We start from the raw sequence: 19,628 nt of genomic DNA on the forward strand, positions 1-19,628 counted from the left end.
CACATCAGTAATAGGATCTACTGCATGAGAAGCTTTCTGCATAAAAAGATCATTTTATCTTTTCTTTTCTCCAGTTGTTCTGTTTCCAAACTATAGTTGTCAGCTATATCTTGAGTAATCATTAGAAATGTTTGTTTTTATCCCACTATGATTAAAATTTAGTTCATTCATAAAATTACCAGGTGACTAAACTTCATGAACTTTCTCCAGAATTTTCAGGCCAATTTGACAATCTCACACTGCCTTAAACTAAAACTGTTTCAAGAACTTGAATATTCAGGAATGCAAAGCAAACTTTGAGGATGCGTGCACAATATTCCACAAAGGAGCCCCCCTGAGATACTTATTGATGCATCTGTGATATTCTGTGTCCTTGGGACCCTGGTACCAAGTGGAAATGCTGCCAACTCTCAAGATGCTGACATTTCCCCCAATATACAGAAAATGTATCACAAGACATTGTCACACCCAAGAGTAAAAGAAATTTCAATGCACTAAATGCACAACATCTGGTTTTTAAATAACCAGCTCTGGTTGAGCACATGCCAGTGGGCTCTTCTTTTTTTTCCGGGTGCCATGACTACACAACCCAACGTACTTTTTAAAATGCAAACTAATATAAAGTTTCACACAAACTTCATAAGGAGAGAGAATGATGGAGAGAGAGTGCCTTTGACTTAATTTCAATCTAAACTTATTTCAATAAGTAAAACTACATTGGGAGACTGTTGACAATTTTTTCCCATCCTGAGAGAAGAGACTGTATTCAATCCAACCATTATGTTTGGCTTAATTGTGATACCGGCCAGTGTATTGATTCCATTGCAAGAGTGATAAAAGATACTGATTGGCTCTTTTTGCTAGATTCCTAGTCACGCTAACATAATCAACTGTTCTCCAAATCACACAACAGAGGAAAAGATTAAATAACCCTTGACTCATGTTATCTAGGTTGCTTTGATTTTATGTTCAGAAAATCTGTCGCTCATATCATAGCAAAGTTTTAACTTTTATGTTAATGTTAAATAATTCAGCACAGCAGTCACCTTCAGAGAATGCTTTGGGTTTATTTTTTACAGTTGCAATCCCCTGTAACTATTCCACCTCTGATTGCTATGTTTAAAACACTCACTACCCAAAAGTATTCACATTAATTTAAAACACTTAAGAGGACCAAAATATGTTAGGCAATACTTCTTGACTCTGCATGAAAAATTAGACAGGTGAGAACAACAGAAAAGTAAAAATTCAGGTATCTAAAGAAAAAATGTACAAAGTTTAGACAATATTTTTCTTTCAAAACTATTTGCAAATAAAATTCTGCTGAGCACTGGGTGAGACAGGGTGAAAGTCGGGGAGGGGGTATAGTATATTACAAGTCACTGTGAAAAGTCCGTCATAAGGACTCAAGGTCCTTAGGCTCCAGCTCAGGACATAAAACATCATCTGGTTCACTGTCTGAACACTGTGTGACTCTGTCCTTCCCCTTTTTAAGTGTAAATCTCGCCTTCCTATCAGTATTTCCCATTCCTCAAGGACAAAAATTTTTCTTCATACCATTTCGTTCCTCCAGCAACTTGCAGAGTAGTGACGTGTGTGCAAAATGTGTTTGTTGAATTGACTAATCAAAAGCCTAAAGACATATACAAAATGATACATCAAAAGAGAAAGTGTTGTGTTACAAGCAGCAAATACGCATGCTCCCATCTCATTTTACTTACATTTCTCTTGGTTGAAAGAGCTGTCATGCTTTGCACTATGGCTATTTGTGCTGATACCTCTCTCTGTTTATTCATCTCTGTATCGCACACAATCTACTAAAATTCTTTATAGTTGGTATGAGTTGAATGCCGTGAATAAAGTCAATAAATGAATTTTTTCTTAAAGTCAGTTTTGCAAGAGGTTAGGACAAAAGGCTGGACTTAGGTTGATGGAGAGGGAATTAAGGCTAGGAAGTCATTTGAGGTGGTATAGAACAGAAATACAAAGGATGGAGAATGAAAAGTACGTGGCAAATACATCAGCTTGACTGAAGGAGAAGGTTCAAATAGAAGGAAATGGGAGATGGGGGTGGCAAAACAGGCAGCATGGTGGGTGAAGGCTTTGCAAGGCTAGTTAAAAATCAAAAATCGAATCTGAGGATGATTATTCCCATTGTTGAATTAAAAAAAGGTAGAGACTAGATGGAGGACTAGTCAGCCTATTGAAAAATTCAGGTGGGAGGAGAAGAGAGCCTGTTGAGAACCTTGGCTGTATCGATGTAAGGAAATGGATACACATGAGAAATACGGTGATGAAAGAAGCAGTAGCTCTCATTGATGTTGAATTGTAAATAAAAAGACCTTATAGGATAGCCAAGACATATACATACACACACACACACACACACACACACACACACACACACACACATACACACAATGGAATATTACCCAGCCATAGAAAAGAATGAAATAATGCCATTTGCAGCAACATGGGTGGACATAGAGATTATCATACTAAACAAAGTAAGTCAGAAAGAGAAAGACAAATACCATATGATATCACTTACATGTGGAATCTAAAACATGACACAAATGAACCTATCTACAAAACAAAACCAGACTCACAGATATAGAGAACAGACTTGTGGTTGCTAAGGGGGAGAGGAGCTAGGGGTGGGAAGGATTGGGAGTTAGGGATTAGCAAAGGCAAACTATTTATATATTGGATGGATAAATAACAAGGTCCTACTATACAGCATGGGAAACTATATTCAATATCCTGTGACAAACCATAATGGAAAAGAATATATATGTGTGTGTACGTATGTATGTATGTATGTATAACTGAGTCACTTTGCTGTACAGCAGAAATTAACACAACATTGCAAATCAACTAGACTTCAATAATTTTTTTTTTTTTTTAAAGACCTCAGGACTTCCCTGGTGGTCCAGTGGTTAAGACTCTGCCTTCCAATGCAGGAGGCGTGGGTTTGATCCCTGATTGGGGAACTAAGATCCCACATGCCATGGGGTGCGACCAAAAACTTTAAAAAAGACCTCATTGGAGTTAATATATAGAGAGAGAAAGAACATTTGAAAATCACTTGGAGGAATTGAGGACCATTGGCTTGCTGTTATCTTTTGCAGGGGTCAGAAAAGGAAAAATGAATACCTAGGGAACTAAAATATGAACCCAGTTTTTGACCTATTAAATTTCTATTGTTTGTTCTTGAGACACCTAGGTGATGTCCTATAATCAAATGTAGAAGTGTGACTATAGTAAAGTTTTAGGGCTGAGGCTAGAGATGGGTTTTGAAAATAATGTACAGTGTCCATGCATTAAAAGCACCACTGTAGAAGGAAAAATGTCTAACTTAGCCAAAGAAATTTTGATAGTGTTCTACTGAAATTGCAATGTATTTCCCAATGTAATCACCCACCGTTACAACCTTGTGTTCAATGATGAGGAACATAAGTTGATCACCAATGATCCATGTGTAAGCCTGGTTTGGACCTTACCAGGTCGCCTGCCCTGACTGTAAGCTACTGGAGCACAGGGGCTGCTGTACTTCCCACTGCGTGAACACAGACGGCTGCCCAGGGGAGAAACTCAGTAAATGTTTATAAAATTAAACATCTCCGTTCCTGGCTCTAGCACTAAGCAATTCTTTCAGTAACTAATTTTTATTTTTAACAACCCCAAGGTTAATCCTAAACAAAAAAAGAAAACCTTACCTTTTATTTGCAAAACATAATTATACTACTTTAACAGCCTTAAAAGACTTAGCAGTGACGCTATGACCTACATTACCTACATTAGTGGATATTTTCTTAGAGAACGTGAAAATCCAGAGTGGGGAAGTGAGGCTTGCTCTTTCAGAGACCAGAGCTCCACCCCCGCCCCACTCCCCCCACCTCCCCTGGCAATCGCGGGGCAATAAAGGGACAAGTCACTTAGAAGTGGCATTCTGATTTTAAATTAAGGTTTGGGGAGTTTCTGAAAAACTGTCTGATGACCACAGAGCCACCAAAATGACACTGCGGCAAGGAGTCTAACACCACAGCTCTACTCTGTGTCTTTAGCCTGGGAAGGAGACATCAATTCCACCTTCAATGTTTAGAGCCTGTTCTACTTGCTTGAGTTACTGATTAATAATGTTCCCAGTTTGCTTTAGTGCTTTTCAGAAGCTGTCACTTCCCACCTCTGGCTGTGACATGTATTTGATATATCAATCAGGAAAGTCACCTCTGATTTCGTTGCCCTAAATATCAGCCAGGCATTTACGTAGCTACATCCCTATTCAGAGCATTGAGGGAGATTGTAGACGGGGATGCTCTTCAGTAAAATTGCAATTATTTGAGCAACTTCACACCCACCTTACCCAGACTTGGGGAACACTCTGTCATTAGGATCTCTTCCTTTCCCCAGGTAAAAAACTGCCTGTAGGACAGGATAGGTTACAACCATCCAAAGGTACAAATTACTGATAACCCAATGTGTTACTACTTACGGAGATGTTTTTGCATTTTTAAAGAGATTAAATGTCTTAACCCTAAGGAATTTATTATAATTTTGAAATTTCAAGTACCAGTAAGCAGATAGAAAATATATGTCTTAAATAAGATACGAAATGGGGGTGGGGGGGTGTCTTCTGAAATTATGCCACGTAAATAAATCCACTCTATTATGGATATATTTGGCTTTTGATTCCTTCATACCAACACAGATACTATAATTTTAATTTCAGTATAAGATGACTTTTAAGACTGAATTTCCAAAACCCTCTAGAGGAAATATTTCCAAATATTAAATTAGCCAGTATTTGGTAAAGAATAGGACCATCTCAGGTCATTAGGGCAAAGCTAAATTTAGAAGAAAAAAAAAAATCTGTGCAGATGAACTCAAGGTCAATGTTTTCTAGAATATTTTCATTTTATTTCCTGATGATAAGTAGTAGAGTCTGATGCACTCAGGTTGACTTTCAACAAATGTAGGTTACCTGGTTGCCTGATTTGTTTCTTTTGATACTGAAATAGGCCAAACATGTGTGTCTGTTCAGAAATGATTTCAGGTTGCTTTTTATTCTAAACATAATCTGTATTCTTTTTTTAGTGGTTACAACAGCTCGTCTTGGATGGCATCTATACAGTTCATTACCATTTTTGAGAAATCTTTAAGCAGCTTGAGCCTAAGTCGAGCACACAAGCTGCTCATTTGGGAATACCTGTCCCCTACCACCACCACCAGGCAATAAACCCTAGATCCGTCTTCTGCCTTAGTCACCTAAATAAGTTTTTATTAATAGTCTCTGTGGGTCTTTTTTAGGCTTTAGTTTTAGAAGTTTTAGGTTTGCATAAAAGTTGAACAGAAAGTACAGCGAGTTCCCTCATACCCTCTCACCCCACCTCACCCCCAGTTTTCCCCACTGTTAACATCTTGCATTAGTGTGGTATATTTACTACAATTGATGAGCCAGTATTGATACTTTAGTATTAGCTAAAGTTCACAGTTCACATTAGTTCACATGAGTTCATTAGTTCACATTAGGGTTAACTCTTTGTGTTGTACATTCCATGGGTTTTGGGTAATGCATAATGACATGTATTATATTGTTATGCAGAATAGTTTCACTGGCCTAAAAATGCCCTGTGCTCCACCTCTTCATCCCTCCCTCACCCTATCCTGTCCTCAGCCCCTTGCAGCTGCTGATCTTTTTTCCTGTCTCCATAGTTTTGCCTTAGTCTATAGGTTACCAACTATACGTGTAAGACAGGGAACAATTTGACTAGAGTAGGGTCATAGAGATATAACAAAGGGGATTTAGGGCTTCCCTGGTGGCGCAGTGGTTGAGAGTCCGCCTGCCGATGCAGGGGACACGGGTTCGTGCCCCGGTCTGGGAAGATCCCACATGCTGCGGAGCGGCTGGGCCCGTGAGCCATGGCCGCTGAGCCTGCGCGTCTGGAGCCTATGCTCTGCAACGGGAGAGGCCACAACAGTGAGAGGCCCCGTACCGAAAAAAAAAAAACAAAGGGGATTAAAGATTTACCATAAAGCACATTCAAAGATAGCATGGGAACTACATTATTTTCACCAACTATACAGATGCATCTATCTATATTTTATTCAACTAACATTAATTGATAACATACTATGTGTCAGCAGTGCTCTAGGTGCTAGAGTTAACAATAGTAAACAAGGCAGACAGCTTCTCTGCCCTCCTGGAGTGTATACTCAAATTGAGGGTAAAGGAAAAGGACAGAAATTAAACAAAAAGTCAAGTATTTTCAATACTGCCAAGTAAGATAATGGAAATCAAATAGGGTTATGTGATAGAGTGACAGTTGGAGACAGTGGTTAGGGAAGGCTTCTCTGAGGATATGACATTTGAGCTAAGAATTAAGAGATAAGAAGCAACTATCCATTCAAGAGAAGAACACTCCAAGCAGAGGGAACTGCAAGTAAAATAGCCTGGAGATGGGAACAAGCTGAGTCTGAAAGCCCACATGACTGGGTGGAGTGAGCAGGAGAGAGTGCATGGGGAAGCAGGTGAGATAGGTAGGCAAGGCTAGGTCATAATTGGCCCTGTAAGCCACAGTAAGGAGTTTCAGTTTTATTTTAATGGGAAGCCATTGGAGGCAGGAAAGTGATATGATCTGATTTACATTTTTAAATGATCACTCTGGATCTGCAGAGTATCTTAAAAGACATCTTTAAAATAAATACTAACGTGAATACACCAAGAGTACTAAAGATGCCAAGCAATACAATGCAAATCCTAAAGTAAAAACGGTGTTTCAAGATCATCCTGGCATGTATCTGGTCCTTATCCGCAGCACCCCAGAAAAGAAATAACCAGCTGAGATATTAACAGTATTTTTGATTGTGTCCACAATCTGCCGTGTTTACCATTTCGTATAGGGATATTTACACTTAATTCCTTACCAAAATGAAAAATCATTTCCATAGGGAACTATAAATGGACACTTCATTAGATGTATTTCTGCTTTCCATGGGAATTCCCTGGCAGTCCAGTGGTCAGGACTCGACGCTTTCACTACCGAGGGCCCAGGTTCACTCCCTGGTTGGGGAACTAAGATCCCACAAGCCACGTGGCATGGCCAAAAAATAAAATTAAATTAAATAAAAAGAAGTATTTCTGCTTTCCACTATAGCCTTTTATTTTAAGCTTTGGAAAACCATGCTGTACCTGCAATTAGAAATTGCATTTTAGAAATACAAATGAGAAAAGGCTGATGTTCTTATTTGGCCAGCAGGTGTGGTACCAACACCATGGGACGCTTGGGGATGTGAAATGGAAATTGGCCGACCACAGTCCAGGTGCTTTTCTGCTTATTACAGGCCCAGCTCCAGGGGACCAGGCTCCCCTCTCAGTGAGTGATTTTTCTTTCTTAGCTTAAAAGAGAATTGGAACAATAAGTGATTTCCACTGTCTGTCTCTATGGCAACAGGTATCCTAATTTCACCTCTTAGATGGCAACTATACCTATTCACTGAATAGCTTTCAGTCCCTACTATTATGATGAAAAAATTGATTTCATGAAAAATGCTATTTAGGTTATAAGCAAACTTATCCCCCAGCAACCATGAAGTACAGTTTGTAAGATGTAAAATCATTCATAAGCAGAATATACTCTGTGGGCTTTTCTTCCTTTTTCAGGTGTAGGATATTTATCCCCAACGTCTCTCTTCTAGTTGTTTTTAGATGATAAAATATTATTCTTTTCTTCCTTAATATTTATTTTTATTTAATTATGAAAATTAGTCAGGTTCATTGTAAATAGTTTGGCAAATACGGAAAAAATACACAAAAGCATATCCAAGAAAATAAAACTCACTCTCCTTATTTAAAAATAATCACTATTAATATCCTGCTAGCATTTTAGATGTGTATACATATAAATACAACTTAAATGCTATAGTGTATATTTTTTTGTAACCAGACTCTTTCGCCAAACATATTATGAGGAATTCTTCATATCATTAAGTATTCTAACATACAAGTTATGAGGAATTCTTCACATCATTAAGTATTCTAACATACAAATCATGAGGAATTCTTCACATCATTAAGTATTCTAACATACAATTTTAATGGTTTCAAAGGAGTCCATAATATGGCTTACTGTATTTTATTTAACTTATCCCTCTATGCTGACATTATTAACCATAAATGTTTATGTACACATCTATTGGCTTAGAATAAATCCCTGGATATGAAATACATGGATCAAATGGGATAAACATTTTAAATTACATTGCCAAATTTTCCCCCCAAATTATATCAATTTATTTTCCCACTGAAGGTAGATGGATAAGAGTATCCATTTCCTCAAATTCTTTATCAGAGGTACAGTTTTTAAAAAGAAAAAAATTGCCAGTTTGATGGAGAGGGGAAGTATCTCATTATATTTCTTTAACATCTTAAATTTAAAACTTATTTTAAGGTTAAATATGTTTTTACATTTTCATTATTTTTTTAGGGTGAGGAGATATATAAATTGCCTGTTCACCTCTGAAGCAAAGACTATTTGTTGTCCCCTAATATCCACTCTACCTCTGTTTCTTAGTAACAGAAGAGATGACTTTTAGTTGAGCACATAGCCCTTTAAAATAAAGACATTTCCCATTTTCATTTGCAGCTAAGTGTATCTATGTGTCAACTCCAGGTAGGCAAATGTGATCTATGCTTTTTCAGAGAAACGTCCTTAAAGGGAGAGGATAATGCCCTCTTTTTCCTCTTCATCATTCCTGATGGTTAGAATGCAGATATTATGGTTGGAGCTTCAACAGCCATTTTGGACCATGAGGATGTGCTAGAGATGGTGGAGCAGAAAGCTAGAGGGAGCCTAGGTTCTTAAGAATTTTATGTAAGTGCCACCCTGCATGGCTGGTTTCCAGATTTTTATGTGAGAAAATAAAACTTTGTATTTTTAAGCCATGATTAGTTTGCATTTTTAGTTTCATGAAGCTGAACTTAATCCTGACTGATGTAGATTAAGATTTTTTTCCTCATTTTTTTTTCTCATTGATTTTTAAGTGCTTTTTCTATTTTAGGGTTATTTACACTTTACCTGGCACACATGTCACAAATTTTCCAGTTTTTCATTTGGTCCTAATTTTTTTATGGAATTAGGATATGCAGAAATACAGTTATTCTTAAATTTATTTGCTATTTAAATTCCATTATATATTCAGAAAAATCAGATAACAGTATTAGCTTAGAAATATAAATTCCAGAGAAATAGTTTGTCTCAACCATCATAAGGCAGTACTGAGGCATAATTTTACTTCCTATAGGTATGCAATTAAATGGTTATATTGCAGGCTAAAGTCATTTAGATGATGAGAAATTGTGTATAGTTTTGAGGACTTAATCAATAATTCATTGCTTGCTAAAGCAGAGATTTTCCAGTTTTAATCTGTGGAGCTCTAGGTTCAAAGCATTGCCTCAGAGGTCTCCACTGGGGCTTAGGTGGGGCTGAGTGGGCCAGCTCTGCCTGCCACTCCCAGTTGAGGTTTTAAAGGCAGTCACTCTGTGTTATTCACTGGAGTTCCACAAAAGAGCCCCTGCCATATGATTTGCTCCCAACACAGAGAAAAAATAGAGAGTAACAATTTCCTACCAGATCATAGGCAGCCAGCATCTTTTTCTGCACATCTGGAATTGCCCCCAGAGGCTCCAGATGAGGAAAGTTGTCTTTCATCACAAGAGAGACGGAAGGAGTATTGTCACTGGTGATGAGCCGAGAGGACAGGGTCAACAGGCACTGCTTCAGACTGGCAATTGGAGGGAGTCCGCACAGTTCTTTAACAGACACTATGGCGTTCTGTGGGGAAGAAAACATGGAATTACACTTCTGACCACATGATACATCCCCCCCAGCACTTCTAGGTTTACACAAAAGTATATTCATTAAAAGTATACCCTTAAATACATATGAAATTTGAAGCAAACTGGATTATAACCAACCAAAAATGTTGAGATACGCATGGAGATAACACGCAGAGCTAATTCACAACTACACTTCATCTTTCTCAGCTTTTAACAACTGCCACAAATATGCCACAAAGCAAAGCAGATTATGACCCAAGGCTACATAGTGCTTTTCAAAGCAGGGCTGTGGAATATTCTGGAATATCTGAAATGTTCTGGACAATGCACACAAATTAATATTGGCTGATCATGAATATCTTGTTAAATTTGTATCATGATAATCATAAAAGCATGTCAGTGGTTGTACATTGGAGTGCATCTTCTTTGAGTTTTTCCCCTCAAGGTAGAAGGCTGCTATTACTCATCATACTCCTTTCACATAACCATCAGTGGTATTCCTTTGTCATCTCACCAGAAATGCACCTGACAGACACACACAATAAAACACATTTCACGTAAAGCTACATTTGTCCATGTGACAGGCGTTTAAAAGATTCATTTGAAATAGAAATTATGTCTACTAACAATGAACAATACCTAACCTAATGCGTGTCTCATGAATTCAGTGACAATGATGGTATTCATTTTTCTAGTAATTAGGCTCTAAATAATCCCAAACCAAAAGAAATTTGAGGTGAGATAAATTATCAGTACTAACTGGAAAAATTTTATCTATAGCCAACTCTCCTTATTATGTATTTTAAACACGTAATACATGCAAAGGACATATTCCAAGAATTATATAGAACTACATAAAATCTACTTCTAATATATAAAGTCAGGTGTAGAAATGACTTATAACTAATCTAACATAGGGGTTTATAATAGTTATAGAATTATGTCAGAAAAAGTCAGGTAGATAATGCTGACATTTGGAGCCTAATTTTAAAACAGCAGCCAAGGCAACCTACAACAAGTTATACGTTTACAATCTAAGTATTTGTATGTGGTTTATATAATATAGTATTTTCTACCATTTTGGTGATTTAAAATTGATTTTAAACCCATTCCAGGATTCCTCTGTGAAATAATGTAAAAATAAAGTTTTCACCAAGTCATGGTTTGGCGTTCAGCATCACATGACTAAAAACCATGAATGATCATTGGGTTTTGGTGGTGGTTAATTCTGGATTTAAAGCTCAATATTCCTATTTATTAAATGCAATATTGGGAAAATTACTTAACCTCTTCAAGCTTGTTTTCTATTTTGAATGTAGGGATTTTTGGTGAAGGTTACTATAAAAATGTTAGTTAAAGGAACAGATAAAGTACATTGAAAAATATTCCTCTCCTGTTTTGCTCTCATACATAGACTCCTACTGCTTCTGCCAAACAACATCTTCTTGCACATTGCAGGAACTAAGCAAGCATTTGCCGTTTGATTGTTTCTTAGTAACATGAGCCTAGAATAAGCATATTAAATAGTCTTGAAGAAAAAAGTTTGCAGCCATCTCTGATTATAAGCATTAATGAAGGCAAGAAAACTGACACTGAATTCCTACATGCTAAGGCTGGGTAATTTACATATACTCTCATTTAATTCTCATAATAATCCTGTGATGTAATTATTACTATTTTTCTTACCTTATGAGGAGAAAACTGATGGCCAGATATCTGAAATAATTTGCTCAAGATCACACAGGGATAGAGTTTAATCCAGAATCCATGTCCTTTCAATTAAAGCACATTTCTAAGAGAAGACTAAATAGTTTTCAACAAGTTCAAGTGCTGAATGTTGTTTGTTTATTAGTCTTCTTTGTTTCATGGAGGGTAATTTATTATTGTTGTACACAAACAACTAAGACATCATCTAATAGGCATTACATTTGTTTTATATGACTTCAAATACCCTTCTGTGTTCTTATCTGCAAATATTTTACATGTATACTTATAATTAGTATGCATGTGTTTGTATATATAAAATTTTGTATGTTACATGCACATATAATATTTTATATTCTATTCTTTTCACACTGTTTCATATACACATTCCCATATATCAATTTAGTTTTGTACTAGGAACATTTAATGGATATATAAAGCATTTTGCTACATTTATACTCCATTAGCTGGCTTAGTTCAGGCCAGATTTCAGGCCAGATTTAACACAGCATTCACCATTAGAAACATAAAATATATCTGTTTTACAGAAATAAAGTTACAGATGTAGAAAATAAACTTATGGTTACTGGGTGGGGGGGGAGGGATAAATTGGAAGATTGGGATTGACACATACACACTACTACATATAAAATAAATAACTTATAAAGACCTACTGTATAGCACAGGGAACTCGACTCAATACTCTGTAATGGCCTGTATGGGAAAAGAATCTAAAAAAGAGTGGATATATGTATATGTGTAACAGATTCACTTTGCTGTACAGCAGAAACTAACACAACATTGTAAATCAACTATACCCCAATAAATTATTTTTTAAATATCTGTTTTATCACAGGCAATTCAGCAGTACATGGGGTTACACATCCTCTGTGATAATTTTTTGAGGAATCAGATCATTAGTAAAACACAGTGTTCACTGGTGAGCGAGGGGTCAGAAGACTCAGGGGTAAGGGAGGACAGTATGGGATTTTTCCTACCTGCATATTTTCTCTCATATCTATGGCTTCTCGTAAGGGATGAACTGCTATCTTAAAGATGTCATCTATTGTTTTAAGACCGATATTCCTGAGCATGGTATACTCCCGAACTTTCTTCCCCATTCTCACTGAAAGGCTGCGCTTCTGTGGCTTTCCTCCTCCACTTCTATTAGTTATTGCTATGTGGACAAAAAGAGTCACGTGCTCCATGATGTCACCCACAAAGGAGCGGAGGGGAACGTGCCGATATCCAGGCTGCAAACATTCAAACGGTATTGTATATTGCCCTATAAATTCATCCCCAATGTAGTCGTCATCGAGAACCACAAAACGGATCATGGCCAGCTCAGGCAGGTTCACTTGAAACTCAAATGTCTCATCAAAAATAGGATTATCACTGTTTTGCTGTACAGTTTTAGTTCTTTGTTCTGAACAGTCGGCCGGAATTCCATGTATCTCTATACACACGTAGGGATCTATGACATCCCCTTTGGCACAAGCTCCCTTGGGCTTTGGGAAGTTCTGACCACTGATGATCTTAATATGAAGCACTAGAGGAGACACCCCAGGTACAATGCCCTTTGTATTTGCACTGAAGTAAGAAACTTCATCTCGCATGATAGACGGCCTTAGAACATAACCACATCCTCCATTTTGAAGAAACCAGCCTGTGTGAAGGTCCATCATTGGACCCGGAGTCTGGAAATTCATTGCCACAATCTGACAGCCACAATTCCAAAAGTCCTGTGGATTCAGGTTACTGGAATCGATTCTCATGGCATTTGGATAGATGCGTGATAAGACCTTCTTATTATAATTTACAAAATCCTCTGGGTATTCATTTGCAATTCGGCTGGCCTCTGTTTCACTAAATGAACAAATCTCCCAATAGTTTTGGCTTTTCATAGATAGTTCAAAATCCCTGTACTGAACAGATTTACAGATAGACACCAAGTCAGAGAGCTCCCTACACAGCAAGATTTGTTTCTGCTCACCATTGTAATCTACTGACATCCTTCGAGACATTTCAGCTTCTTCATCTTCGTCTGTAACTTCTCCTTCTAAAACATCTGGATCAGAAGGCAATTTCTTTCCTTTCACAATGATCATTCTTTTTAATTTTTCTGGTGATGGGAGGTAGGATTCCGACGGCAAAGGTGCTTCAGTATAGAGTTTACTGCCAAAGACCTTTTTCATCTGTTGAACCATTACCTTCTGCTGGGGTAGGGAGCAGTGATTCCCCAAGCAAAGAATGAGTGGGTACTCAGAAGCCACAAAGGCAAATTTATTTATCACCTCTATGACGCTTCGAAAGGAAAGGTGTGTTGTCATGTTATTTCGATTACAAAGGATTGGTTCATTGTCTGAACCATCATTTACATCAAGTTCAATGCTTCGACAGCCCATTTTCAAAGCTCTAACATACCCGTTAATGTCAGCCGGCCCCCTGAACTGGTCTTCTATGAGATAGGTGTTGTGAGAGGCGTTGATGTAATAGTGAGATAATGGCTGGGTCATATCTTGGGCAACCTTTTTTTGTTCAGGATCAAAAATGTCACATTCTGGTGACAGCAAATACTGGGTAAAGCCATCAATTGCAAGAAACCCTTTCTGACGTCCCTCTTCAGAAAGCTCATATCTCCGAATGATGTCCAAGCACATGTCCTCGGTGATATGGGTGACTCCTTGCTCAGCTTCTAAAAAAAGCATGAGATCATTGGCATCCAAATACTCTTTGTTTTTAGATATCTGTACAAGTAAGAAATACACTTCTGGCCTGGTGCAAAGTTCACAAAAAGCTTCACAGAACTCCTCTTCGGTCACTCGGGTGGTTAGCTTTTCTTTGCTCTTCTGGATTTCTTTAAACTTCAACCTGATCTTGGACTCCTTCAGGGTAGGGTTGAGTTGTTTTATTAACTCTACAGAGGTGTCTTCCAACATAATCCCATTCCCATCGATATCTGCTGCTTCAAACACCTTTTTCAGCCACATAAACCTTGGTGTGTTCTGGTTGCCCTCCATAAAATCAAGGGGTTGCTTACTTCGAGAAACCAGATACCGTAACCCTGACACCCAGATGTTTGCTACATCTGCTGAATTGGCAACTAGGTCCAGAGACTCGTAGTTTTCCCCGTGGAGTATGGAAAAGGCACAGTCCTCACAAATCTGGTCAGCAAGGCCATTGTTTCTAAATGTTTCTGTGTTCTTCCCCAGTCGGATCTCTTTTATGGCAGAAATATCAAGCTTAGCTTTCTCAAGGTCTTTCTTGGAAGGTTCCCAGCGAAGAGCTTGGAGGTCTGTGTCCAGAGTGAAAAAACGGTTGTAAATGCGAGAATTTGGCCGTACTTTCTTCAGTTCACAGCCAGCTTGCATGAAGCTGATGCAGTCGCTCGCACTACTGATTTTCTTTTCAGACGGCATGCTGCTGAAAGACACGGTTTTCTTTCTTCCACCACATTTTTGGTTTGCAGGATCCTGTAAAGCAATTTGAAAATAATGAGTCAATTTCCTTAAGAAAATAGACAAATTCAATAACACTCTACGAGTGCCTCAGACTCCATTCAGCTATTATGATTATTTGGACAGGAGCTAGCCTAAATTTTACCTTTTCACTGTTTCAGAAAAGAGAAATTGCCAAGAAAATTGATATCATTAAGTTCAGGAAAAAAACTTATTTTTCCAACACCTGTGTGTTCTTTGAAATAAAATCAAGTATTAAGTTAACTACAAATCACTCTTATTTGTTCATTAAAGTAGATTTCCTAAGATCCTCTACCTCTTGGTATTTTAACAACCTTGCTCATGTCCCTATAGATATATGGAAGAAATAAAGCTGGATTTCTTTAAAAAGTTTTTCTCATTTACACTTTGCAACAGTTTAATTTTTATACTTAAAACTAGTTCAAATAAAAGATTTTTACCTTAACATGCATTACATCAAAAAGGGCTTACAATATAGCTTAACTAAAAAAAAAAAAATCACTTTTTTTCCTCAAATTATTTTGAAGAATAAAGGCAACTTGAAAGTCAGATTGAGAGCTAACAATAGACAAATGACTCTCACCTGAGCAATTTTTCAGACACAGGTAAACAATTTAAATGAACATTTATCATAGAGTTGCCATAGGATCCAGCAAAAGATGAAAACTCTAATTTGAAAAGATACATGCACCCCAATGTTCATAGCAGCACTATTTACAATAGCCAAGACACAGTAGCAACCTAAGTGTCCATAAACAGAAGAAGTGATATGTATACAATGGAATATTACTCAGCCATAAAAAAGAATGAAATGATGCCATTTGTAGCAACATGGATGGACCTAGAGATTATCATACTAAGTGAAGTAAGTCAGAAAGAGAAAGACAAATACCATATGATATGCCTCATATGTGGAATCTAAAATATGATACAAATGAACCTATTTACAAAACAGAAACAGATTCACAGATGTAGAAAACAAACTTATGATTACCAAAGGGGAAAGGGAATGGGAGAGGGATAAATTAAGAGTTTGGGATTAACAGATACAAACTACCATATACAAAACAGATAAACAACAAGGTCCTACTGTATAGCACAGGGAACTATATTCAATCTCCTGTAATAAATCATTATGAAAAAGAATATATATATAATAATATATGTAATATATATCTGAATCACTTTTCTGTACACCAGAAACTAAGACATTGTAAATCAACTATATTTCAATAAAAAAATAAAAATAAATGAACATTATGAGATTCACACCTACATTTCAGTATAATGCTATTAGCAGCCACTGTGTAAAACCAAACAGAAATATGAATGGCTCAACTAATTTTTGAGGTTCTTCCAATGTGAATTAAATTTCAAAGCCTTTTGCCATAAGATTTCACAGGGAACACTTGCATCTTACCTTTTACCCATTTCTGTAAGTGTCCTTGATTCTTAGTCTCACAGAGTCCCAATTTCCTCAGCCCACTTAGCCCTTCCCTGAACAACAGGGCATCAAACTTCATCTGCGCAGATTAGTGTATTTTAAGCAGGTGAATTTCTTGTGGCTATTTCCGTCTTGGGTGTGTCTAGGTCTTTTCACCTATTGTCTTTTCTAAATTTCAGGTCCAGTCCTCTGGACACTCATAATCATAAGATGATGTATTTCATCTTAGTCCTGGACCATCCACTGTGTCTCTCACTCCCAATTCATTTGCACTGAATATCTGAACAATGCCACTTAAAACTGGATTTTTCTTTACACTTTCTTCTGTTCAGACCATAGACTCAAATTAACAATGCTCCCAATCATATTATCAATTCAGATAATTCTCCCAGGAACAAATTTCCTAAAAGTACCTAGTGCATGTTTAAAGTGCCCAATTTTATAAAGCATATCAAAGAGGCAGCAAAGTATAGAGAGCAAAGGGCATGGTCCTTAGGGTAGAAATAACTAGTCTCCAGTTGGTATTACTCCACTCACTAGTGACCTTGGGTAAGTTACTTAGCCTCTCTGAATCTTAATTTCTGCTTTTAAGTAGGAACTAATAATCATTATATATAATAGAGCATTACTGTGAGACTCAAAAGAGAAAATGTTCATGAATATTCTTTGTAAGGTTAATCTTTTTGAAGGGAGAGGAACATTTCATCACACACCTGGTCTCTGTAGGGCTTTCAGTAGGCACCGACCAGGATATTGGGGGTTATCCAGAAGTTGATTCATTCCTGACCTATGAGCATTTAAGACAGATCTTCAGTGAAAAACTGAAAATGTTTAAAAACAGCCATATGCTATTACTATTTTAAACACTGAAAAGTGTAGCCAAAGTAATCTAGGCTGTTTCCTTCAGGCATTCTTTTAAAACAGGTTAGAATCTCTCTTCTAGGGTATCATTTAATTGTGGTCTTGCCTGTAAGAGTCTCCCTATCTTATGATTCAGAAAAAGGCAGGATGATTTATTATTCAATTGACTAAAACCTTGCCTGTGAAAAAGAAACAAAATTTGCTTTAGTTATGGGATGTAGGTGGGGTGATTCATTAACTCAAATATATGTCTGATCTTCAAGTGACAAAGATATAAATTACTCAATTTAGATTAGAGGATATTGTCTCTTGGTGCCCTGGCATTTAAGAACTTAGCCCCTGCTTTCCCAGAGAGTTGTTATTTTTAATTATCCCACAGTGGTCAATTTCCTCATCTTTAAGTTAAAAAACAACCATAAATCTTCAGCTGTTTATATGCAGATGCACTATTAGAACACATTTAAATTTGTCACAGCCCACATGCTCAGAAATATCAGATGTTTGTGTGTATTTTTCCACATCATCAAGGCAAGAACCTAAAGGTATTGCTGAGATGGGATTAATCTAACAAGTAAAATACTGAAGGAAACTGTGAATTGTGATGGTAAATTAGACTGTGACTCAGCTTTTAAAGCTACTGTTTCACTAGACTTTTAAGTATTGAGAGCTTTCACATTAAATATTATTTTTATATAAGCAGATCATATTCCAAATAAGATGATTGTCAACAGAATTATAAAACCTCTAATAGTTTATAACAAAGCTTAAATGGGAAATCAGTGTTCCTCCGAATGCATGTATATATTTCCTCTACCCTATGCATGGTATTATACCATCCTTCTCCATGGTCTAAGTGCCAATCTTGACTTCAGCCACTATTTTTTGAGAGCAAAACTACTGCTGTCAGAATAGCTTTCTCTTATAAGCCTCTCTTCTTTGTGGTGATATTGCCTCATATCAAGACTTTCTCTCCTAGTAAGATAAGTCTTCAAGAAATAAATGTTTTATATCTACCCTACAAAAGAATCCACCTGCCTTGTAATGCTTATTTCTTGCCTTGACATGCAACTTTTACATGATTATAAAACTTAACCTAAAATGCTTTAAAACTCGGAACCAGTGGAAAAGATAACAATCTTTAGGTTGTCGTCTCACAAAGGACAAAATCCAAAGTTATTACAAGCCCCCAAATAAGCAAATATATATACTTTATATATATAATATAGAGAGAGAGCCATAGTACATATGAACAAATAGTTTGCTGTTGACTAGAGCCAAGATTATTTATATTCAAAATATGCCGGAAAAGTTTCAGGACTCTGATGTTTCTCTACGTCTGTTCTTTCAATGGTGAAGCTATGCATTAGCTCTGAAAAGTTGGCAGAAGGGGAGATGGAAACTGTGTTAGAGTGGACGGGGACGACGGGCTACTCCAAATCTCTTTCTGAGCTTCTTCACCACCAAGGCCTCTTTGCTGAGCCCTACACCCCTCTGTAGTTCCCTCAAGATGATCTTAGCAGATTGATGGTGGGAAAGGAGTACTATTCTAATAAACAGACTGGGGGTATCTCCAACTGAAGAAAATTAAAGTACTGGTTATAGATCTTCCTGTTGATAAACACACCAAAAAAAATTTGATGATGAAATAAGAGCAAATCCATTGCAGTTATCTACATATTAGGAAGACAGGTACTTCTGGCACTTTCCAAGAGAAACCAAAGTTTGTTTTTAGTTCCGGTGTGCTCTTGCCAGTTTCTAGCTCATGAGATGATTGAATTGACTCCAATGACCATAAGGTCATTATTATAAGGAGATTATTATAAGGTATGAGAACTTGACATTTATTTCAAAGCTAAATTTCCTCACTCTGGAATGAAAAGAAGAGGCTAGAGTACAAATTCCTCCTCCTCCCAAAATTTTTTCTTAGAGCAGCTTACAAAATAAAAAGTATGAACAGCACATTGTGATGCCTCTATCCCCTAAATTAAAGCTTAGCCTAATATTCTAGTGGGGTCCAAAAATTCGTCAGGCGTTGAGCTCCATTTTTTCTATCTCCTAACGTTTTGTGTTTAAGTTTCCAAATTATAATTTCACAAGAAGGGATCACATTTAATCAAGTTATATAAATAAATAAATATAAATAAATAAACCAAACTGTGTTTATATGTTCTCTGAACATTTCCAGATAAGACCTTACATTTGGATCTACTGTCTTCTTAAATTAATCAATACTCTACATGAAGGATTTAATCATCAGAATCAAGAAGAGTCTCATAAACTGGCAAAGCAACAGACAAATGTT

At 36.9% G+C, this 19,628-nt stretch overlaps 1 protein-coding gene across 1 annotated transcript in view; it reads right to left on the reverse strand.

The window, feature by feature from the left end:
* The window catches only part of PLCL1 (phospholipase C like 1 (inactive)), a 360,269-nt gene that overhangs the window by 57,712 nt on the left and 282,929 nt on the right, over positions 1 to 19,628 (reverse strand). The window contains exons 2-3 of the mRNA XM_027124986.1: positions 12,541 to 15,015; positions 9,630 to 9,833 (exon numbers count right to left, since the gene is read on the reverse strand). Coding sequence (XP_026980787.1) covers positions 9,630 to 9,833; positions 12,541 to 15,015 — 2,679 coding nt within the window. The remainder of the gene's footprint in view (positions 1 to 9,629; positions 9,834 to 12,540; positions 15,016 to 19,628) is intronic.

The sequence above is a fragment of the Aethalodelphis obliquidens genome, unplaced genomic scaffold, assembly GCF_003676395.1.
Source record: "Aethalodelphis obliquidens isolate GAN/ISIS:26980383/991018 unplaced genomic scaffold, ASM367639v1 scaffold2, whole genome shotgun sequence".
NCBI lineage: Eukaryota > Metazoa > Chordata > Mammalia > Artiodactyla > Delphinidae > Aethalodelphis > Aethalodelphis obliquidens.